The 24638-nt window shown below is 40.5% G+C and overlaps 1 protein-coding gene across 1 annotated transcript in view; it reads left to right on the forward strand.

Moving 5' to 3' along the window:
• ntrk1 (neurotrophic tyrosine kinase, receptor, type 1) overlaps positions 1–24638 on the forward strand; it is an 81296-nt gene that overhangs the window by 27821 nt on the left and 28837 nt on the right. The window contains exons 5-8 of the mRNA XM_057834117.1: positions 382–536; positions 2650–2792; positions 8099–8237; positions 23560–23889. Of these exons, the coding sequence (XP_057690100.1) occupies positions 382–536; positions 2650–2792; positions 8099–8237; positions 23560–23889 (767 nt within the window). The remainder of the gene's footprint in view (positions 1–381; positions 537–2649; positions 2793–8098; positions 8238–23559; positions 23890–24638) is intronic.

Consider the following 24638-nt stretch of genomic DNA (forward strand, 5'->3'; position numbering starts at 1 on the left):
GCTAATAATTTTAAAAAGTTCAGTTCCTCACATTAAAAAGTACCACACTTACAAAGGTTCCTCTTAATTCAAAGACAAATGTATGTGCACTATATATTTACGACATCAAATGTGTTTCCTTGTTAAAAAAAAAACATGTAAAAAGCAAAAGTGGCTATAATTTGAAGCGCATTTGTGTAATTTCTCCTGGCAAGTAAGTGGCTTTTGGCTCTCGCCGCCAACTTTTAAGTGCGCCGCAAAAGTAACACCAAGTAGCGACTTAAAGGTTAAACTATAGCTTCCGCCGAAAGCCGCGTTTGATGGACGGGCTGCTTCGGAATATGACATTTTCCCACTGGTAATTGCCTGCCTATCTTTTCTTTCGTAACTCTTTGCCGTCAGGGTTCTGCTGGACAACCCGCTGGTTTGCTCCTGCGACCTCCACTGGCTGCAGCACTGGCAGCGCAATCAGCGCGCCGATCTGGACGACCACCCCTTGACGTGTCTCTCCGCCGGACGGGAAGTGCTGCTCGCCTCCCTCGTCATTGAAAACTGCAGTGAGTTATCGTCGGACGTCGCGCGTATCGATATTTGTTCATAAAGTCAACCCCCCTGAAAATGTTTTGACTTGGCAAATTGATAATGGAAATATTCTTGCCCCCAACAATGGTAAAACTTGGCAACTTTTAATTTGATAGGCATGTCTATTAAGAAGAGACCCATAAAAAAGTCTCAAGAAGCCCTGCCTGAAAACACACAGAAAGTCTGGCATTTTGGGTTGAAGCTGCCATTTGAGGCCCTTTTTCTTAGAAATTGCCTGTTGTCCTTTTGAAAATTCAGCCCCTGAAAACCGTTTGACTCGCCAACTTGGAATTTGGTAGGTACGTCGGTCATGAGTAGACCCACAAAAAAGTCTCAAGAATCCATGCCTGAAAACACACAGAGAGTCTGGCATTTTGGGTTGAGGCTGCCATTTTAGGTCCGTTTTCTTGGCCATTCTTAGTATTGTTTTTAAAAATTCAGCCCCCCAACAATAGTTACACTTGGCAACTTTTAATTTGGTAGGCATGTCTATCAAGAAGAGACCCACAAAAAGTGTCAAGAAGCCCTGCTTGAAAACACACAGAAAGTCCGGCATTTTGGATCGAAGCTGCCATTTGAGGCCCATTTTCTTAGAAATGGCCTGTTGTCCTTTTGAAAATTCAGCCCCTGAAAACGGTTTGACCTGGCCACTTGTAATTTGGTAAGTACATTGGTCATGGGTAGACCCATGAAAAAGTCTCAAAAAGCCGTGCCTGAAAACACACAGAGAGTCTGGCATTTTGGGTTGAAGCTGCCATTTTAGGTCCATTTTCTTGGCCATTCTTAGGAAAACAGTGAAGAATTATGGCTTTTAAAAAATCAGCCCCCAACAATGGTTACACTTGGCAACTTGTAATTTGGTAGGCATGTCTGTCAAGAGTAGACCCACAAAGAGTCTCAAGAAGCCCTGCTTGAAAACACACAGAAAGTCCGGCATTTTGGATTGAAGCTGCCATTTGAGGCCCATGTTCTTAGAAATTGCCTGTTGTCCTTTTGAAAATTTAGCCCCTAAAAACGGTTTGACTTGGCCAATTTTAATTTGGTAGGTACGTCGGTCATGAGTAGACCCACAAAAAGTCTCAAAAAGCCGTGCCTGAAAACACACAGAAAGTCTGGCATTTTGGGTTGAAGCTGCCATTTTCTTGGCCATCCTTAGGAAAACAATTACCGGTAAGTATTATTGTTTTTAAAAATTGAGCCCCCAAAGATGGTTTGACTTGGCAACTTTTTTTGGGGGATATTCGTCGGTCATGAGTAGACCCACAAAAAAGTCTGAAGATGCCATGCCGGGAAACACACAGAAAGTCCTATAGTCCCATTGTCTTGGCCATCCTGAGGATGGCAATGAAGTATTATTGTTTTATAAAATCAGCCCCCAAAGTTGGTTTTACTTAGCAACTACTTGTAACTCAGTTGGTTTGTTGGTCACTAGTAGACCCACAAAAAAGTCTCAAGACCTCACAGAAACTCTGGCATTTTGGCTTGAAAGCTGGCATTTTAGGCCTTTTTTCTTGGCCATCCTTAGGATAGGCATGAACAATTCTTGTTTTAAAAATTCAGACCATAAAGCCAGTATGACTTGGTACCTCAGTCATGAGTAGACACACAAAAATATCTCGAGAAGCCATACCTAAAAACACAATGAAAGTCTGCCATTTTGGCTTGAATCTGCAATTTTAGGACCTTTTTCATACCCTTTACCAAATGGGCTAGCTTAACCATAGTACATTTTGAAAATTCAGTCCCAAAACTGTCAACGTGTAATTCGGTAGGCTCTTTTGTCATGAGTAGACCCTCCAAAAAGTCATTATGGTTTGAAGCTGACGTTTTTGGACCTTTTTCTAGTCTTGTCTATTTTTTTTTTTTTTTAACGTTAAGAGTCCTCACAGTGAAGCAGCGCAATATCACAGGAGTTCACCTGACATACAGTAAACTGCAATTTTTAACGAACAACAAAAAGGTCATTATTTCAGGTTCAGCACGGTTGCTTTTATGACTCTGCCCACTAACAACCTTGTTGCCGGGAAACAACAACTTGAGTGTTGGCGCGGCCTCTTCTCTTATTAGTGGACCGTGTGCTTTTCTCAGGTTTGCCCGAGGTCACCATTCTGCCCTCCAACAACAAAGTCGAGGAGGGGGGCAACCTCACCTTTGAGTGTCACGTGACAGGAAGTCCCACCCCGCAAGTCAAGTGGCGTACGGACGTACTCCATTCACGTTCAGTTGCCCAGGTAGGTCGTTTGCACAAGGGGCATCGCTACACCTAATAAACTACTGAGGCACAGTGGGGTACTGGCAAGTGGGAATCTTTTTTCTGCACAAAAAGTAGCGCTTTGAAGCAACACTAGGTAACTTTTCACCCTTTATAAAATATTTTCATAACACTTGTGATGATACGTCCACTGACAACTAGTTAAATGAGGACGGTGGCAGGAAGCCACACGGTTGCTCACCGTCATACGCTATTGTTTAGCCACAGCTGGATTCATTACCTTATTACTATTCGTCCTTCACACAGCCGCTGGAAACAGAAATGTTGTTTAATCCATCTGCAAGCGACCATTAGGATTTGACGACACTATCCGTCTCCTTAAAGAGCATACGACATGAGAAAAAAAGTCTTTTAAATGGCATATGTGAATTAGAATCATATTTTGAGACGATTCGACTATATACAACAATTTAGCAAAGCGCAGATGACGAGAAATTAGTCTTTTAATCTGCCGATTAGCCACGCCTACCATTATAGGGCTTTAGCGTCCCCAACAGGTGGATGACGTCAGCGGTAGACTGGGCTCATCGCTTTTACTATCCAGCCCATTGAGGGGGAATTATTCAGAACGAGGAAAACGCGACGAAAAGAGCCGCAAAACGTCATTGTTTCAGTCTCTCTACTCCAATATTTTTACAGGATATTCTTTTTATCCAAGTATTTATCCCCAATAGCTATATAAATGGCTTGAGAAGGACCAGTCGGCCCTTCGAGGGCGAACTATTCACAACGAGGAAAACGCGACGAAGAGAGCTGCAAAATGTCATTGTTTCTGTCTCTTCAATATTTTGACAAGATATTCTTTTCATCCAAGTATTTTCCCCGATTGCTAAATAAATGGCATGGTCATGACAAATAAGTCTTGTGCTAAATGGAATATGAAATAATAAAAATGCACTTATTTAGGACGACATGGCAAAATTACTCCATAATGGTTAAAACTGTCGACTTCACCTTTACTGTCGTACCTCCCAAACGATATTTTATGACACCTAAATCGGACATATGTCATTTCCCTTCCCCGGCTCGGGAGAATGTAAACATACCAAAAGGCGTGACAGCAAGCCGACATTCTAACCCGAACCGAGTGATGTTTCAAAGTCTTCGAAGAAGAAAATCACACATAACTAGCCTGGATTATTTGACATGACGACTGAGTTGTCGATTGTCTTCGCGGATCGGCAAACTGCACAGCGGAGAGCAATTTACAGTTCGTTCCCCGGAGAAGGGTGGCTGCAGTTGTTGTGCAGCTAACGTGCTAATGTGCATGAGGAGAGCTTTTTACATGCCTATCAATGATCAAACGTAAGTAGTCCTTTATCTAAAGAAAATTTGTAGTGTTTACTTTGTAATAGCTGTATTAATATTTGACATAATACCAAACAAGATGTTTACTCACTTCCTCCTAAGTCCAATGGTCCCACTGTAGTCGGGCTTGTTTTGGCCAATATCCACGGTGAATGGGAACCTTTTGAAACTCCAAAAAGGCGCATACGCCTCTCCCTCATACAGAATGATTTTTCTGCAGCCGTTTGGCTGGCGTGATGTGAAAAATAAACGTATTCATCCGCAAAATCAGCTGAATCCTTCGTCCTCATACACAACAGTACGCTGTATAGTGAAGAGGACGTCTTCTGCCGTACACGTCACAGCGCCCTCCTCCTCAATGCAAGACCAAAGCCGGAAGTCACTCATTTTCATGGCGCGCGATTAAAAAAACTAAATAAATATAGCGATCGCTTCCACACACATCCAAGCGGTTCATATCATTCAGGAGCATAAAATACCGCGTGTGTTATTAAATAAACATGCTTTTTCGTGCCACATGCACTTTAAGGCAAAAGACTACGGCTTTTGTCCACGGAGGCTAAAATTGACCAAAACCGAAAAGTTACCAAGTGTTGCTTTTAGGGCTGTCCCAAACGACTAATTTTCTCCCGATTAGTCAGCCGACTATTTTTACGATTAGTCGACTAATCTAATAATAAAAAAAAAAAATTTTTTTTTTTTTTTTTTTACTAATTTAGCAATGAAATTTTTGTTGACGCTTATCAATTCACAAAAACATATTGGAACACTTAAATTATTTATTAAAGTACAAATAAACACGTAAATAACAAAAATAAATCACAAATAAACAATGAGTTCAAATGCTGGTAGAATTAACTAGTGCAAAAGAATGGAATGTAAACAGATTCAGAACACTGACTTCGCCTTTCCAACATGATTCAAAACAATTCTTAAAAAAACACCTAGCATTCATATTATTGTATAGTACAAGATATAATAGCATTATAATACATATAATAATTATTCATTGCCAATCAGATTTTTCATAAAGGGTGTCATTTTAAAAGGTATTCTTAGTGTAGAATCTAAATTCTGAAGTATGCGGGATTAACTCCTGAAATCGTTATTTATATGACGAACATGACATGCTTTTACTTTGAAATGTTCACCGGAAGTACGTTCGCTAAACCGCTAACCGGAAGTACGTTCGCTAAACCGCTAACTTCAGCTTTACACTCCACAAAAAAAACACTTTTTGTCATTGCATGTGTCAGTAATAGATTTTTTTGGTCATTTTTTTTGTTTGCAAATGCTGTTAACCAGCGATTTTTCATGTTTGAAGTGTCACCTTTGAACCGCAAGTTTGCTTTCACGAGACGACTGCCAATGTTTTATAGCAGGCTAAAGTAGGTTGCCTTTTTTCCCCCATTCACCTCAGTGTAGCAGGGCTAACGTTACAGTGTTTAATATAGATTTGTTTTATTTCGTATGTCTGAACTTTAATTCTACAGCGTGTTGATATGAGAAAGGAACTGGAGTCTCATATGCCATCAGCACGCACGCACCAATGCATGCACGCACGCACGTGCGCAGCGATAAAAGGCAGCCGTGAAAATTACCGCCCTCATTTTTATTTGCCGTGCGATAAATGGACTCATTGCATATCGCGACAGGCTTAGCAACTTCAGTAAAACATGTCGTTAGTTAGTTAGATGGACTTACAAACTGGGCGACGGCGCTTGAGGTGTTTATTCACGGCCGACGTGCAGCCAAGCTTGGCATTGAAGAGACAGGACAGAAAGAGTGTACCTTCCTTTGTTTCTTTGAAATAAGTCAATGTTTTGGACACTCTGGTGCGCTTTTTTTGGCTTTGTGCCGCTTTCCCCGCTTGCATACAGAGCGCGTCTGACATTCTGAACTTTCCACGCATATATTTTTTTAACCCTTTATTAACCATCGACAGGATGTTGTGCTCGTCGACGGATTTACGTCATCGATGACGTCGACAATGTCGACTAGTCGGGACAGCTCTAGTTGCTTTAATAGCCAAATGATGAAAAGTTTTTGGCTAAAATAAAAAATGTGACGTTGAAAGGAAATACTTTTTATATTTTATATTTATTTAATTTTTGGGGTTTTTATCAGAGTAAAAAAATGATATACTTTCATGGACGAAATTATTGGCATCCCCAGAATTTTTGCAGAAAATACAGCGTTTCTCACAGAAATGAATGCAATTACAAATGTTTTCAGTATGAATGTGCATTGGAAAAACACTAAACAGCTGAAGAAAAAAATCAAAATTGACACCATTTTAGACAGTAAAATAGGCTGGACAAAATTGCTGGCAGCCTCACCTCAATATTTGGTTGCACATGATTTGGAAGAAATAACAGAACGGAATCGCTTCCTACAATCATCAACAAGTTTCGTGAACCTCTCAGATGGAATTTTGGACCACTCATTTTTTGCGAACTGTTCCAGGTCTCTCAGATTTCAAAGGTTTTCTTGCAACAGTGATTTGGAGATCTCTCTATAGTGTTCAATAGAAATAGAAATCTTGGGGCACCTGACAATTCGATTATGATTCAGAGGCTAAAATTAGATTATAAATCGATTGTTGATGCACCCCATTACCTCCCCCAACCCCCCTGCTTTTAATGTTTTGTACATTAGTTCCAAAATTGTTCAAAAATCCTCTCAAGCTAAACCAAACTAGTATTTCAGTATCACATTAACAGTTCAAAACAGTAAATATAATACCCAAGTCCCAATTCTGTATCAGCAGCTTTAAACTAAATTAATTCATTTAATGTTGTGAATCAGTTAGGGCTGTCAAAATTATTGCGTTAATGGGCGGTAATTAATTTTTAAAATTAATCACGTTAAAATATTTCACACAAATAACGCACATGCCCCGCTCAAACAGATTAAAATGACAGCACAGTGTGATGGTCACTTGTTACTTGTGTTTTTTGTCTCCCTCTGCTGGCGCTTTGGTGCGACTGATTTTATAGGTTTAAGCACAATGAGCTTTGTGTAATTATTGACATCAACAATGGTTAGCTACTAGTTTGTTTTTTGATTGAAAATTTTACAAATTTTATTAAAACGAAAACATTAAGAGGGGTTTTTAATAAAAAAATTCCATAACTTGTACTAACATTTATCTTTTAAGAACTAAAAGTCTTTCTATCCATGGATCGCTTTAACAGAATATTAATGTTATTGCCATCATTATTATTGTTATAATAAACAAATACAGTAATTATGTACAGCATGCTGAATGTACATATCCGTCTTGTGTCTTATCTTTCCATTCCATCAATAATTTACAGAAAAATATGGCATATTTTATAGATGGTTTGAATTGCGATTAATTACGATGAATTAATTTTTAAGCTGTGATTAATTAACTCGATTAAAAATTTTAATCGTTTGACAGCCCTAGAATAAATTTTTAAAATTCCTCACAGTATTCCATAATTTCCCGTCTGTCTACTTTCGACATGTGAAAGTTTTAAAATGGTTTCATCATTTAAAGATAGATTCAAGATTTTGCCGATTTAGGAATATTTTAGATATAAAGTTAATTAGGTTCGCTACAACAGAGCCTTCTAGAGAAGTCTACTGCTTTGAGATGGTGGTTGTTTACTAATGCCGGCAAGTCTCATTTCACATCTAGTTTCTGAATATCTTCCACAGATAGGACAGTGAGACAGGCTGGCTTCCAATGAGCCCATGAATCTCTCACGTAGCCAGCGGCAAATGCAAATGCAAATACAAAAAATAAACACATTCATACTGAAAACATTTGTTATTGCATTCATGTCTGGGAGAAACTGCATTTTCTGGAAAAATTCCAGGGGTGCCAATAATTTCGTCTGTGACTGTATGTAGAAAAAAAAAATCAAGATTTTGCTTCTTGTCCATACCTAGAAATAACACCAAAAACGTGTTGCACTTTTGTGGCAGGAGAGAATCTGGGGTTCCACACTGGAGGTGCTCCTGTACCTCAGCAACGTCTCATCCAGGGACAACCTGCACAATCTGACCTGCCAGGCCGAGAACCAAGCCGGACCCGGGGAGGATGTGGTGCAGCTGGACATTGAGTGTAAGCCGGCGCCCGATCCCTCATTGCACTGCTGTCATCTCATTTACCGTGACCCAAAACAAATGTATGTGTGACCGATGACGCCGTTATGCAGTTCACTATACAAAAACAACGAGGTCGCATGTGAATTTCACTTTTTTGAGCTTTTGGGTCCTTGTTTGTGCGTTATGTGAGGCGGCGCGTGCGTGCCAGTGATTAGAGAAAGAAAGAAAGAGTTCACTGCTACACTCAGGTTGGGTTGCTGAATCAATAATATTGCGAAATGGCGAGAGTTAGATTGTCTTTTGTGTTTTTAGACCCAGTGTGTCTCCGTCAGAGGCGAGTGAATGAAGTCAATTGCATTGTTTGTATTCTTTGTTGACGTTACTACTTATCACGGAGCGCTAAGATAGTTTGCGATGATGCTAATCAGTTTCCTAAGCGTCCGTTTGTATTGTTTTGGAGAAGCATATTGGTGCTTGGGTTATTGTTAGATGGTAAAGTAAACTAAAGAAACCACACACATAAACTGGCCCGCCTCCACATTTGGTCCGACGCTCTGAACAATACCACAGAGCATTTTGAATTTTTTTTTTTTCTCAACCTTTTGTTATTTATTTCCTGGCCTTTTTCTGTGAAGAACTCAGAGAGGGTTATTTGTAGGGTTGTTCCGATCATGTTTTTTTGCTCCCGATCCGATCCCGATCGTTTTAGTTTGAGTATCTGCCGATTCCGATATTTCCCTATCCGATTGCTTTTTTTTTTTTTTTTTGCTCCCGATTCAATTCCAATCACTCCCGATATTTTTTCCCGATCATATACATTTTCGCAATGCATTAAGAAAAAAATGAATAAAACTCGGACGAATATATACATTCAACATACAGTACATAAGTACTGCATTTGTTTATTATGACAGTAAATCCTCAAGATGGCATTTACATTATTAACATTCTTTCTGTGAGAGGGATCTACGGATAGAAAGACTTGTGACTTTGTATGTTGTGACTAAATATCGCCATCTAGTGTATTTGTTGAGCTTTCAGTAAATGATACTGCAGCCATGCCCAAATGCATGATGGGAAGTGGAACCATGACTGTGCGTAGTGCTACCAATTGATATATCTTCTCTGCGTTGGGAAAAAACATAAGGTGTTAAGAAAAATATCAATTGCTACCTTACTTCCCCACATTGCTTATTTCTAATTGTAGGGAGAGGGATTGTAAGGCTTTAGCTAATTAAAAGAAAGGCTCCAAAGGCTGCCAAAATTCACTCTACTCATTTTACGCTGCCTTTTATCTCTCTATATAGGTAAAACGGCGCCATTACAGATTGAACGCGGCAATGCGTGAGTGGGTCGTAAAAAATTAACGGGATAAATTTGATAACCATACCTTTAGCCTAAACTAAAGACTCTGGATGAGTGTAACATAGTATGTCTGTAACATGAAATAAAATTAGAAAACGATTTGATTAAAATATATATATATATATTATATATATATTAAAAAAAGGCATGGCTGATATTTTTTTGCCGATTCCGATACTTTGAAAATGACATGATCGGTCGATCGGATGCCGATCGATAGGGACATCTCTAATTCAAACTGTAAATTGTCATACAAGAGAGTGTGCTTTGAAATTGGATTTTGTCTTCCTTGTTACTTACAACATGCCTAAAACTACCTCAAGTAAGATAATCAAAAAAAGTGACATTTATCCGATTAAAAAAACATACAGTATATACATACTTCATTCATTCATTCATTCATTTTCCATGCCGCTTTTTCCTCACGAGGGTCGCGGAGGTACTGGAGCCTATCCCAGCTAACTACGGGCAGTAGGCAGGGGACACCCTGAACTGGTTGCCAGCCAATCGCAGTACATACTTCATGCTTTTTATATTAAAAAAATATACAAGAAAAATTAAATATGAAATATGAATAAACGAGTGTATAACCTGATTGATCGGACAAAACAAAAAAAATCAACCAAGTAGGTTGGAATGGACATCTATCGCTGTCATCGGCAGCTACTGTGTTAATATAAAGCAGAGGTCGGGCAATCGATGGCTCGGCGCTAAATCGCCCACGCTCCTGTTCTGGGAGGTAATTAAGGGTAATTAAAGGGCCGGTGGTTAACGAGCGTCCGCCGGTGCTGTTGATTGATCGGCAGCGTTTTGCGGCCTGCCAATCACGGCCAGATGAAGAAGGGCTTTTTTTCCGGAGTGGGAGGCGAGAGTCCATTAAGGGCGAGGCCAGGCTCTCTGATCAGATCTTTACTTTCTTTTTTTTGCGGGTTATCTGTCCCCGGGCGCTCGTGCCGGGGGCCCTCAGCCGTTTGGGCTTCCTGCCGAGCGAGCATCAGTGACTTGATGAGATATGACACCGCGCTCGGGTGGGTAATGCGGCACTGACGAATGGCTTTTGGCCTCCTACTTTGTCTCTCAGAGATTGACGGAACAAAACAGCAACGGGAAGGAGCCGCCATCATTGTGTGACCAGAAATAATAATAATATATATTTGTAGTTATATTATTGTTAACGAAACAATTATGGCGGGCCGGAAGTGCCAGAGTGAAATATTGAATGAATAATTAAATGGGTCATTAAACATTTTTATGTAAATATACAGTGCTGCTGGCCAAAAGTATTGGCACCCCTGCAATTCTATCAGGTTAATGTTCAATTTCTCCCAGAAAATAATTGCAATTACAAATGCTTTGGTAGTAATATCTTCATTTATTTTGCTTGCATTGAAAAAAAAATGAAATTATTATCATATTACACAAAACTCCAAAAAAATGGGCCGGACAAAAGTATTTGCACCCTCAGCCTAATACTTGGTAGCACAACCTTTAGACAAAATAACTACCGCTTCCAGTATCCATCAATGAGTTTCCTATAATGCACTGCTGGACTTTTAGTTCCAGGTCTCTGAGATTTGAAGGGTGCCATTTTCAGATCTCTCCACAGGTGTTCTATGGGAGTCAGTTCTGGACTCACTTTAAAAGTCTCCAGTGCTTTTTCTCAAACCATTTTCTATTGCTTTTTGAAGTCATTATCCTGCTAGAAGATCCATGACCTCTGAGAGAGACCCAGCTTTCTCACACTGGGCCCTATATTATGCTGCCAAATTTGTTGGTAGTCTTCAGACTTCATAATGCCATGCACACGGTCTAGCAGTTGAGTGCCAGAGGTAGCAAAGCAACCCCAAAACATCAGGGAACCTTCGCCATGTTTGACTGTGGGGACCTTTTCTTTGAAGGCCTCATTTTTTCCCCTGTAGACTATGTTGATGCCTTTTCCCAAAAATCTGACCAGAGAACATTCTTCCAAAACGTTTTTGGCTTTCTCAGGTAAGTTTTGGCAAACACCAGCCTGGCTTTTTTATGTCTCTGGGTCAGAAATGCGGGTCTTCCTGGGTATCCTACCATAGAGTCCCTTTTCATTCAGACGCGGACGGATCGTACGGGTTGACACTGTTGTACCCTCGGACTGCAGGACAGCTTGAACTTGTTTGAATGTTCATCAAGGTTCTTTATCCACCATCCGACCAGTCTTTGGTTGAAATCTCTCATCAATTTTTCTCTTCCGTCCACATCTAGGGAGTTTAGCCACAGTGCCGTGGGCTTTACACTTATTGATGAAACTGCGCACGGTATACACAGGAACATTCAGATCTGTGGACATGGCCTTGTAGCGCAGCCCCCCCCCCTCAAAAAAAAAAAAAAAGTTTTTTGGGGGTGTACATTGTATTTGTTCAGATTTTGCATTGGAAAGAGATACATATAATGTTAGATTTTGTGTTGGTTTTCTCCTCGTGTGACTTGTCCCTGTGATTGCCCATTGATTTCACCTGTTGTGCCTCCTAGAGTATCCTCCAATCTGCATCCTCCTGTGCTCACCTGTTCCTCGTTGTGTCGTTACCCCTTGTCCGTGTGTGTGTGTATATAAGCTCCCAGTTTCGTTTCACTCCTTGTTGCGTCATTGTCTGTGTCAAAGTCAAGATCCTATCCAAGCCCTCGTGTTCTAAACGTAAGTTTTGTTAGAACCTTGCCTTTTTGATCCCCAGTACTTTTGGTTGTACTTTGTGTTTTGTTAGTTATTATTAAAACGTTTTTTGAGATCACCACCACCTCCCTGGCTGCCTTTTGTTTCCCTGCATTTGGGTCCACACCACCTGCCCGCGTTTTCCCTGACATATAAGACATGTTTTTTCACTTTTTCCCAAAGTAGTTTAAAAAAAAAAAAAAAAATTATATATATATATATATATATATATACACTGTCTTGTAATGTTTTTTTTTGTATACACACACACACATTCATTCCAGCGCCCCCCGCCTGGAATGTGCACACAGAGCCTCGCACCAAATCCTCTCACATACACACTGTTACCTCCCTTGGTGTGACTTACAATCACAAACTGCTCTCGATCCCTGTGTACCTTGTGGACAATCACGCCGGGCCAGCTGCCTCTAACCTCACCACGCACACACATTACAGCACGTGCTTCCCTATCCCTCCCCACCCGTGTATGCACTCAGAGATCAAACTTGTTAACATTTATTGGCAGTTAAACGATGATCGACATGTGCGGCGCAATCATCTGTCACCATCGTTAACTTCAACAAGCAACTACAATGCACGCACTGCTTGCCTGGGGAATCAGAGAGCAGAGAGGGAGGGAGTCACAGTGACACGGATCCGCGATAGACTGAGTGCGCGAAGTTTGAAGCGCGAAGTAGCGAGGGATCACTGTATTTTTTAAAACAACAATAAAGTCGAAAAAATGCTTGTCTTTATTAAATGCTTCATTGAGCGAGTCCACTCAAATCCGCTCAAGCTGCTCTCTTACACACAATGAGTTGCCACAGCAACTGTTTAACAAGTTAAACGATGATTGACGTATGCGGCACTTTGAAGCTTCGGCTTCCAAGCGTCTGTGGCAAGATCAAACATTAAACGTCTGTCAATCATCGTTAGCAATAATCAGGCATGAAAATCACTTACCTTTCGGCAAAATTCGCCGTTTTGAAGTCAAAAAGGGTGAACTACATGAATTGCGTAGGAGAAAATTTTTAGAGGTGGGGGGGTCGCAAGTCCATTTAACTAACTGTATTGAAGTTGATAAGCCTGTCGCGATATGCAATGATTCCATTTATCGCAAGGTAAATAAGAATGAGGGCAGTGATTTTCAAGGCTGCGTTCTATCACCGCGTGCATGCGTGTAGATGACATATGAGACTCCAGTTGTTGTATCCAGATGTTTATTGGTCATCAACACGCTGTAGAATTACAGTTCACACATACAAAATAAGGAAACACGTCTATATTAAACACTGTAAACCAGGGGTCCCCAAACTTTTTCCTGTGAGGGCCACATAACTTTTCCTTTCTCTGATGAGGGGCCGGGGTCAGTTTGTAACAGAAAAAGTGTGACGATTGCATGATTGCCTAAATGTAAAAAAAATATTGTTTTTCAGAAAGCAACAATCAAATAACCCTTTCTGGATTCTTCATGGAACAAAAGTAAATAAAATAAAAATAATATAATATAATATAATATAATATAATATAATATAATATAATATAATATAATATAATATAATAAATAATAATCACTCAATTAATTAAATTGTTAATGACTGAATAACCTTCTCTGAGTTCTTCACAAAAAAAGGCCAGGAAATAAATAACACTATTGAGAAAAAAAAAAAAAAAAAATCAAAATGCTCTCTCGTATTGTTCAGGGGGCCGGACCAAATGTGGAGGCGGGCCGTATCCGGCCCGCGGGCCGTAGTTTGGGGACCCCTGCTGTAAACGTTAGCATTGACACTAATGGGGGACCAAAAGACGACCTACTTTAGCCTGCTATGAAACTTTGGCAGTCTTCTCCCAAACGCAAACTTGCGGTTAAAAGGTGACACTTCAAACATGAAAAATCACCGGTTAACAGCATTTGCAAATGAAAAAATGAAAAAAACAAATCTATTGGTGACACCACAACCAATGACGAAAAGTGCTTTTTGCGGAGTGTAAAGTTATTAGCGGTTTAGTGAACGTCCTTCTGGTGAACATTTCAAAATAAAAGCACGTCACATTCGTCATATAAATAACGATTTCTGGAGTTAATTCTGAAGTATGTGGGGTTAATACTATAGACCCTACTCACCAACGTCGCAGAATGACGTGTCGCTGTATCCGGCTGCCATATTGTCCGTCTCTGTTTAGCCCTATTCTCAATGGTTTCAATTAGTCGTTCAGTTTATAGAGCAATTCATGGAAGCTGACGCTGTAAACTCATCGGATGCGTTGCATAAAAGGCGTTATGTGGAAAAGCTTCAGTCTATCCATTCGCCAGATCCATATTTGATGCCTAAATCAATATTTTTCGACCCGCTGTCTTCGCCCTCTCTGCCTGACATTTGCTACCCTGATATCTACAACTATCTTGTCCACACAAAATCAGCCTATTCTCACGAAAGTTTGAAAAACTTTAAGAGCAGCACTCTAAGCAACATTACCCTGTGTGATTTCTAAAATGGCGACAATCCAAAAAAAAAAAAAAAAAAAAGTTGACTGCGATGGCCGACGCTTCAAGGATAGGTGGATATTGGACTATTTCTTCAATAAAACACGCAACAACTGTGTCTGCCTCATTTGCAAAGAGACAGTCGCTGTTTTCAAAGAGTTCGATGTGACGCAATATTACCAAACAAGACACGCAGACATGTACGACAACATTACAGGGAAGATACGCAGCGAGAAATTATAGCAACTTGAAGCAGTTTATTTTTTCACAGAAGCAGTATTTCGCAAGAGTTCGAGTGTCGAAAGCCACAAAGACGAGACTGTTGAAATTATGAATTAAAAATAATAATAAAGCAAATGTGACACACAGAAGGGCTTGCTAAAATTTGTTTAAATATATTGGTCTATGTAAATCAGCCAAGGTAGCCCCCTGCATTTTTTACCACACTAAATCTGGCCCCCTTTGCAAAAGGTTTGGACACACCTGTTTAACTGATGATCCGTAGACGAGGCCAGCTTCTTTCACTTGGTACCAGCTAAATATTATTCAAAAAATAATGATGGTGGAAGAAATAAGCATCTTGAATTTGAAACTGTATGTTGTCGGCGATTAGCCTCGCAATGATCTTAATTGTGCTTGTCAGCCCAAAACCCTCTAAATATAGATTAAATGCATTTTACCAGATATAAAATGACTACTAATCGTTTGGAGCCCAGTTTTCTCGTCGAATTGCAGCAGTCCATCTCGCTCTCCTCTCCGGGTCTCTCGGAATACGGTAGAACTTCAAGTCTCTCCGTCTATCTTCTCTGTTATTGCAACCGACCGCCACACACGCCTTCACCATTTTGATTATTAATGTTAACGAGCAGAAAAACACGCCATAATAGGAGGAATTTACGTAGCGGTAATGCATCAACACGACGAGTAGACGGACAATATGGCGCGGAGGCGTGGTTGTGACGTCATGTGAGTAGGGTCTATAATATGTAAATACCATAATACTAAAGAATTCAGATTCTACACTAAGAATAGTTTTAAAATGACACCCTTTTTTAAAAAAGATGACTGGCAATGAATATTATAATTATTATAATACTATTATATATAGCGGCGGCACGGTGGCTGAGTGGTTAGCACGTCTGCCTCGCAGTTCTGAGATCAAGGGTTCAATCCCGGGCTTCGGCCTTCCTGTGTGGAGTTTGCATGTTCTCCCCGTGCCTGCGTGGGTTTCCTCCGGGAACTCCGGTTTCCTCCCACATCCCAAAAACATGCATGGTAGGCTGATTGAACACTCTAAATTGTCCATAGGTGTGAGTGTGTGCGTGAATGGTTGTGTGGGTGTCCCCTGCCTACTGCCCGAAGTTAGCTGGGATAGGCTCCAGCACCTCCGCGACCCTCGTGAGGAATAAGCGGCATGGAAAATGAATGAATGAATGAATATTATATATAGCATACTAAAATAATAATGCTAGATTTTTTTCTCAAGAATTTTTTGAATAATGTTGGAAAGGCGAAGTCAGTGTTCATAATCTGTTTACATTCCATTTTTTCGCATGAGTAAATGCTATCAGCTAAGCTTGCACAATATGTCATTTGAACATCTCCATCACAATGTGCGCATGCGCAATAGTCACATCGCAGGACATGCAATTGTTTTTTTTTTTCTTTTTTCAGCATTTCAACTTTTGTTTTACTTCATAAACGCAGCAAGTGTGCAGATACTGTATTAAACTGCGTTATATAAATGAGGGCCGATGGCGCCATTTTTCAGAGCATCGGAAAAGATTGGGTTTTAATTTAAAACACACATCCATGTTTTTCTGCTTCATGCTCGTACAGCACCACAGCGTCTCATTCTCCCAGAGTGACCAAACTGTTTTTCTTGGTCAACAGTGCAGCTGTTCCAAATGGAGTTATTCAAGTTATTTGGTGAAAATGTTCTCGTTTTGATATCGCAAACTCCCCAAAAATCGCAATGATAGTTTTTTCCAATATCGTTAAAAAAAATAAAAATTATTAGTCGACAAATCGTAAAAATAGTCGGCTGACTAATCGGGAGAAAATCAGTCGTTTGGGACAGCCCTACCGAAACATATTTCCTCCACACCCTTCAACCCCTGACCAATTTTCATGCCTGATTAATAAGCAGTTCCAATGCACTGCCTGACCAATAAAGAGCAGCAGGAGGGAGAGTGAGACTACGAGATTTATTTATTTTATTATTAATTTTTTTTAATTGGGAAAAAAAATGGACTGAGGGGCGCAAAGTAACAAGGGATCACTGTATATACATTCCTGCAAATCTTTCAAAGAAAATGTATTTCAAGAGATATTGCTGTTAAGTACGTGGGTTGAATCAATACTGTTTTGCCTCACAACTTGTACTTATAGTACACAAAAGTGCAAATACTTTTGCCCCCCACCCCCGTGATGTTTGTAGCATGGCTAAGAAAAGGGATGCGGCAGGGGGTGGGGTTGGTTGGCGAGAAAGACTTTCCCTTTTTGCTCCTTTGATTGTTGGCATTAAACGTCTGCCAGCTGCGCTTATTATTTGTCTGATTGTACGGCCGGCCGCAGAGAGCTCCATTAGAAACATGACGGGAGAACACTTCCATTTCTATCAGAGCCATTTGCTCCACAACCCTGGCCATTAAGCGCCCGCCCGCACGCCTGCATTTATTCGTATTCGGTGGCTCGGTCTTGAGGGACGCGTCAAACGTGGCCTTTCGCTGCCGCTGACGGCGAGAGACGTCCAATCCATTTGGACTAAGAGCGATTACTACTAGAGATTGACCGAGTTTTTCAGGACGATACCGATTATTAGTAGTTAAAAGGGCCGACAACTGATTTTTGGAGCCAATATTCATTTGCAATAAAGTGTAAAGAATAATCAAAATAATTTTGACCTACTATAAAAATAATTTTTTTGTTCATTTTTGTTGTTTTATTGCTTCATAGGGCTGCAGCTATCGATTATTTTAGTAGTCGATTAATCGATGAACTACCGTAATTTTCGGACTATTAGCCGCTACTTTTTTCCTTCGTTTTGAATTCTGCGGCTTATAGTCCAGTGCGGCTTATTTGAAGATTTATTTGGGTTAATGGGTAACAATTTATTACAAAGAACTATCATAACATACATAAGACCGTAATTCATACTTATGACATGACAGTATCATGGGCATTACTGAATGCTTATGTCATTAAGTGTCACCTGGCAAATTAAGTCACTAACTACTTTATGTCCATCTTGGATCTTTAACATCCATTCAGAGGTGAGATCATTTGCCAGATACCACTAAATGACATCTGTTATAAGCATTCATAAATGCTCATGACAGTGTCATGTCATAATTATGACAGTCTTATGGCACCACTGTCTAATAAAGTGTAACAAAATACCATAACTAGCAATTAATGAAACAACTGGAACAGTAACTGAAGAAATTATTAGCACAGGACATGAATTTTGATATTTACATCTGTAGCGCTGCAATGCATGCTCGGAGGCATGTTGGACAACAACAGTGTTGACAGCAGGTGACAGCAGAGGTTGACTGTTTGACAGTGATGGCCAAATTAAGCTTCTTAAAGCAATGAAGCTTTGCAGCCAATTGGTTCAAAGTAATTGGTATGACGCTGATGTCAAATAAAGTTCCTTTTTGTGTAAATATCCCATAATACATACTTAATGACATACACACATACTACAGGACAGCTGCGGCTTATAGTCCAGTGCGGCTTATCTATGAACAAATGCCGTTTTCCTGCCAAGTTTGGTGTGGGGCGGCTTATAGTCAGGTGTGCCTTATAGTGCGAAAATTAGGGTAGTTAGTTCGAATAATTGAGTAATCGAATAAAGAACATGAAAAATTAAAATACCTGAGCTGAGCCACAAACATTATGGAAAAAAAAAAAAAGTAGGATCTATGTACAACAAAAGAACAATTGGCTAACTTACATAGCAATAGTCCATTAGCTCAAATGCTTTAAAATGCAAACCTTTTTTTACAGTGCTCCTAACAAATGGTTCAGACACATATTCCCAGAAAAAAAAAAACGGCTAAATATACCTATAAACTAAATTACGAATGCATTGAAAAACATGAGCTCAAACAAATACTTAGCTTACGTTGGTCTGAACAGGGTGCAGTTGGATTCAGCCATGTGAAATGAGGCAGACCAGAGGGTAGTGTATCCAGCCTAATCAATAAAACGAAATACAAACACTTTCAAAATAAACCATTACAACGCCACTTTAATCAAGCGAATACTCGAAGGAACAAAATTTAATTTGAATATTTTTTTCTAATCGAATACTCGAGTTAATCGATTAATCGTTGCAGCACTATTGCTTTACAACTTTTACAGACAACTTTATACCGGCAAAGTCTTAATTTTAAATTCATATATTGGAATCTCAATTATATGCAATGACATTTTCTGCCACCGAGGGCGGCCCCCCCTTAATCTCTGCGTATGACACAGCCAACTATTTACATTTACAATTCTTTTATAGGTCAATCTGAGGTCAAGCAGCCCCCCATTTTGTTTCAAAATTGCTAAAAATGGTGTCAATCGGTTATGTGTTGTTTGTAGGAATGTCCCGATCCAGGTTTTTGCACTTCCGATCCGATACCGATATTGTTTTGCACTTCCGATCTGATACCGATACTGGCCGATACCGATACCGGCCTATCTGAGCATGTGTTAAAGTTTAAAGTTATTTAGCCTCCTTACTTAGTTGTCAGACTCGTGTTGAAAAAGGTTTTAGTACTCTTGATAACAACTCACCAGCTGAATTAGGTGAGTTTGAACGACACACAATGGTTGGTAACAAGAAACTGACCTGTTTATTCGGTAACAAACACAAAACATTATAAATAACAAACAGAAATGGCATAGTCAGTCAGTAAAACGTGCAAATAATATTGTAAACTATCTTGGAAAAGCAAAACACACAAACAACCTCAATCCCACAAACTTCCCAAGCTATTAGATGCTTTTAATGTTTCGTGCATTAGCTACAAAAATTGTATAAAAAGCCTCTCAGGTTTAAATAAACGACTATTTCAGTATCAAGTTAACATTTTAAAACAGTAAATAAAATACTCAAGTCCCATTCTGTGTCAGCAGCTTTAAACTACATTCAATGCCTTTAATTTTGCGAATCAACTCTTAAAGTTGTTAAAAATTCTCCCGTTATTCCATAATGTCCCTTCTGTCTACTTTCGACATGTGAAAGTTTTAAAACTGTTTTGAAGATAGATTCAAGTCATGGTTTTTCCGATTTAGAAGTATTTTAGATAAAAAGTTAATTGGGTTCGCTTGGAAGGTTCACAACAGCCTACGAGGGAAGTCTCCTGCTTTAAGATGGCAGCTGTTTACTAACGCAACTAGTTTTCAATACTTCAATGTTGCAAACGCCGTCATTTAGCATCTAGTTCTAAATACATATGATATCTATTATCTACAGTAAAACGACGTTGACGTAGTTTGTAGCGGCTGTCAGCAGCAGTCAGGTATTCTTGTGTTTTTTGTCCAGCGGCATGAGTTTGAGCTAAAGCCGTGAGTTGAGCATTGGCATTACCCGGGTCTATGACAAGCATGATGTTTACTCTCGGGACGCAATGCAGTCTCTTTGCGTCCTGAAGACCGCGCTGTGTATTAGTTGACATATTTCAGTCATCGGAATTTGGATGTTTGTGAATCGTTCTCGAATCTTCCATGGCCGAATCGCTCAAGGATGTAATGACGGCTGGGCATGTTGTACCGTGGTTCTAAGTTTTGGATGGTGCGTCTTTGGCTCGTCATCCAGAATGAATTCTTTGACAATGACTCTTGTTATTCCCTGGGCTTTGGGACTGTCGAGTGCCAGTTTGTCACGCATAGCAAGAGTTTCTGCCAGTGTTAGTTGCGTTGGACCTTTCTTTTTGTCTTGGGTTTTCTTAACATACTCCTTATATTGTTTGTGGTGGTATTTCGCTAAATGCTTGATGAGGTTGGTTGTATTAAAATTTCTTACAGCTTTACCACCACGCTTGATTTTATTGTGGCATATGTTGCACTCTGCCTCTTTGTCTTTGTCGTCCTTTAAGGTGAAATGATCCCACACAGCTGACATTTTTACCGATAAAGTCTCTCGGTAAATTTTTGAGTTCATTCTTCCATTAATGACTGCATGGTGTCCAGGCCCTGAAGTAACAAAACAGCCCCAAAACAGCCCCAAATCATGATGACCATGCTTCACGGTGGAGATGAGGTGTTGATGTTGGTGAGCTTTTCAATTTTTTCTCCACACATGATGTTGTGTGTTACTCCCAAACTATTCAAGGTTCGTTTCATCAGTCCACACAATATTTTGCCAAAACGTCTGCGGAGTGTCCAAATGCCTTTTTGCGACCATTAAATTAGCAACAATGTTCGGGTTTTTTTTGTTTTTTGTTTTACTTTACACAACAGTGGCTTCCTCCGTGGAGTCCTCCCATGAACATCATTCCTAGCCATATAGTTGATGTGCGCACAGATATTGGACTGTGCCAGTGATTTCTGTAAGTCTTTAGCAGACACTCTGGGGTTCTTTGTTACCTCTCTGAGTATTCTTCGCTGAACTCTTGGCGTCATCTTTGGTGGATGGCCACTACTCGGGAGAGAACCAACAGTGCCAAACTCTATTTGTAGACAACTTCTCTGACTGTCGATTGATAAACATCTTGACTTCTAGAGATGGTTTTCTATCCTTTCCCAGATTTATGCAAATCAACAATCCTTGATCACAGGTCTTGAGACAGCTCTTTTGACCGACCATAATGCACATCAGACAATTCTTCTCATCAAGACAATTCTTATCAGGTGTGTGTTTTATAGTGGGCAGGGCAGCTTTAAATCACTCTTCAGTGATTGGGCAAACACACCTGACTTAAAATGTTTGGTAAATATTGGTTTCAAATGCTTTTTAAGTCTCTTAAGCAGAGGGCTCACTTACTTATTTTTCCCCTTCTGTCATTGTTTGCATGCTATCCTCATTAAATATGAAAACCTATAAATGTTTGGCTAGTTTTAGTAAAAGCAGACCCTGTTTTTACATCTGTGTGATTTTGACAAAGATCAAATCACATTTGATGGTGATTTGATGAAGAAATGGGAGAAATTCCAAAAGGTTCAGATACTTTTTCATACCACTGTACCTCACGATACGATGCGATTTTTGATACAAAGCTCACGATAACGATGATCTTACCTTATGGCGACACAACCATCATCGATACATTGGTCAGGCAAAACAAAACCACTAATAAACAGAAAAACAAGCTATCTTAGTAGACGTCCAATCCATGTGAGCTGGGAGGGTGGCAGCGAATGAACTCCCCCCGCTTCAAACAGGCTCTTCCCACTTCTATGGCAGCCAATGCCAGGCAACGAGGTCATTTTGGGCCATTTCTGTGGTTTTTCAAATTTTGGTGGAATCGTACTGAATATAATCTCACCATACATTGATTTTGTGAAATTTTAATGACGTGCATTGGATTAAAAAACTTTTCTTGTGAAGTATCCCGAGAGAAGCCAAAGCTCTCCTCTTGTCGGTGATTTCCGGTGGTAGCCATCCCTCATGGGAGGAGGGGCGTATTCAGCACTTTTGCCAGTGAGCCAAGCGAGTGTAACGGGGGTCTCTTGAGTGTCTCCTCGCATCGTTTCCTGTAAAGTTTGTGGTTGGCGCATCCTCACGTTGACCGGGGCTTCATTATTCATGGTGGGGTCAGCGCGTCTCTAAAAACACGCGTGCGTGACATCGATTGGTGGAAATGGCCAGGCAAAAGCGCCCCGTCTGCAAAACTGGGGAAAAGTGCCAAAGAAATATCACTGTTTCGGGGGAGGGCTTTTTCCTTGGCTTTTTTTGTGGTTAGTAAAAAGATAACCAGAAAACCAAACTTTCAGTTAATGATGATGTGATGGCGGCAAACACGTTCACCATTTTGTGGCGGCTAATGGATTGGACGTCTACCGCCGTCAGTGGCACAGAAACACAATCTTTACTCATTGGTCAATGAGTCAATAACCATGTAACATGATTAAATTTTCATTATCGACTCCTTATAGTCTTGCCTTGTCTCGGTCTTTACTCCCAAAAGCTTTGTTTTGTCTTTGCGACTCCCGAAAGTCTAGTCTCTATCTCAACTCCTACAAGACTTGGTTATGTCTCTGTCTCAACTCCTGAAAGTCTCTGTCCTGTCTCATTCTGGAATCCAAAAAGTCAGGGTCGTGTCTCTGTCTGAAATCCTTAATGTTTTGGTCCTAGCTCAATCTCGACTCCCAATAGTTTTGGTTTTGTCCTGGTATGCACTTCCAAAATTTGTAGTCTTGTCTCGGTTTCGACTCCTAAAATGTCTTCATTCTCGGTTCCTAAAAGTTTTACCTCAGTATGTACTCCCCAAAATCTTAGTCTTGTCTGTCACAGCTCCCATAAGCATTCTATTTCATTCTCAAAACCTGATAGTATTTGTTTTGTCTTGGTATGAAGTCTCAGAAGTCTTGGTCCTATCTCAATCTTGACTCCAAAAATGTCTTAATCCCGTCTCGGTATCCACTCCCAAAAAGTCTTAATATTTTCTCACTGTTGACTCACAAGAATCTTTGTCTCATTTTGGTGTCGGCAAAGTTTTGTTCTCGGATAGTGTGATCTTAAGCGCAACACTAACTCTTGTAAAGGTTCCACTGATCTGCATTTGATTACATCGGAATCCAGGAATCCCGAAGCGGGATAGGCGCTCCAGATAAGGGACGATTGTCTTTTTTGTCACCCGGCAGTCCCGGCCAAGATCCTGTACCTGAGGGACGCGGTTCCCATGCACCACTGGTGCTTCCCTTTCGCCGTGGACGGCAACCCTGAAGCCAACATCAGCTGGCTGTACGAAGGCTCGGAGCTGAAGGAGACCATCTTCGCATACACGCAGATCATCCCGGACTCCGGCGATGGCTCCGAGAAGCACGGCTGCCTCTTCCTGGATAAACCCACGCATTTGAACAACGGCCGCTACACGCTGCTGGTGGAAAACAAGCTGGGCGGGGCCCGGGCCAACGCCATCGGCGTGTTCATGGACAACCCTTTCGGACTCGATCCCGAGGGCATCATTCCCGGTAAGTCGGCTTTCAGGATTTTTCGCCTGGCGAGAGCCGTTACTAAAAGCCTCACCTCCGTGAAGTTGGCTTCTCATCAGATGCAAATTTATATACAAATGTCAATAATTTGTGCTTTTTTGTGCTGTGAAAAGTTTCGTTTGTGCTGCTATCATTTTTGAGATATTGAGATATTAATTTTGGGTGATGATGTCACCCAGCCCCTATTTTTTGCAAAATGGACCTGAAATGATGCCGTTAGTTTATGCTGCGTTTGTGCTCGTTTGCACTGTAAAAATTTTGGTTTGTGCTGCTATCGTTTTATAGATATTGAGATATTGATTTCAAGTGATGACATCAATTGCAACCACTCCGTTGCGGCTGACGGAGCGTACCAACTCTCTCAATAACAAAGGGGTGCCCCAACAACTATCGCATAAGTAGCACAAATGAATGGGTCCATTTTGCAGTAAATGTTGATGTGCGAGTCACGTCATTACTCTAAATTAATATCTCTATGGGTGGGAACCTCTTGGTAGGTACCTCACGATATGATTTGCGAAACAGAGCTCACGATAAAGATGATCACATGATCTGGCGATTCGAACTTGATCGATACGTTGGTCAGGAAATCATTCTACAAGACAACTAATAAGCAGAACAACAAGCTATCTTCATCCTTCACTCGTAGAAATCTCAATCCATTTGAGCCGGGAGGGTGGCAGCAAACGAATCCTTCCCACTTCAAACAGGCCCCTCCCACTTCTATG

The sequence above is a fragment of the Corythoichthys intestinalis genome, chromosome 4 (genome assembly GCF_030265065.1).
Source record: "Corythoichthys intestinalis isolate RoL2023-P3 chromosome 4, ASM3026506v1, whole genome shotgun sequence".
Lineage (NCBI taxonomy): Eukaryota > Metazoa > Chordata > Actinopteri > Syngnathiformes > Syngnathidae > Corythoichthys > Corythoichthys intestinalis.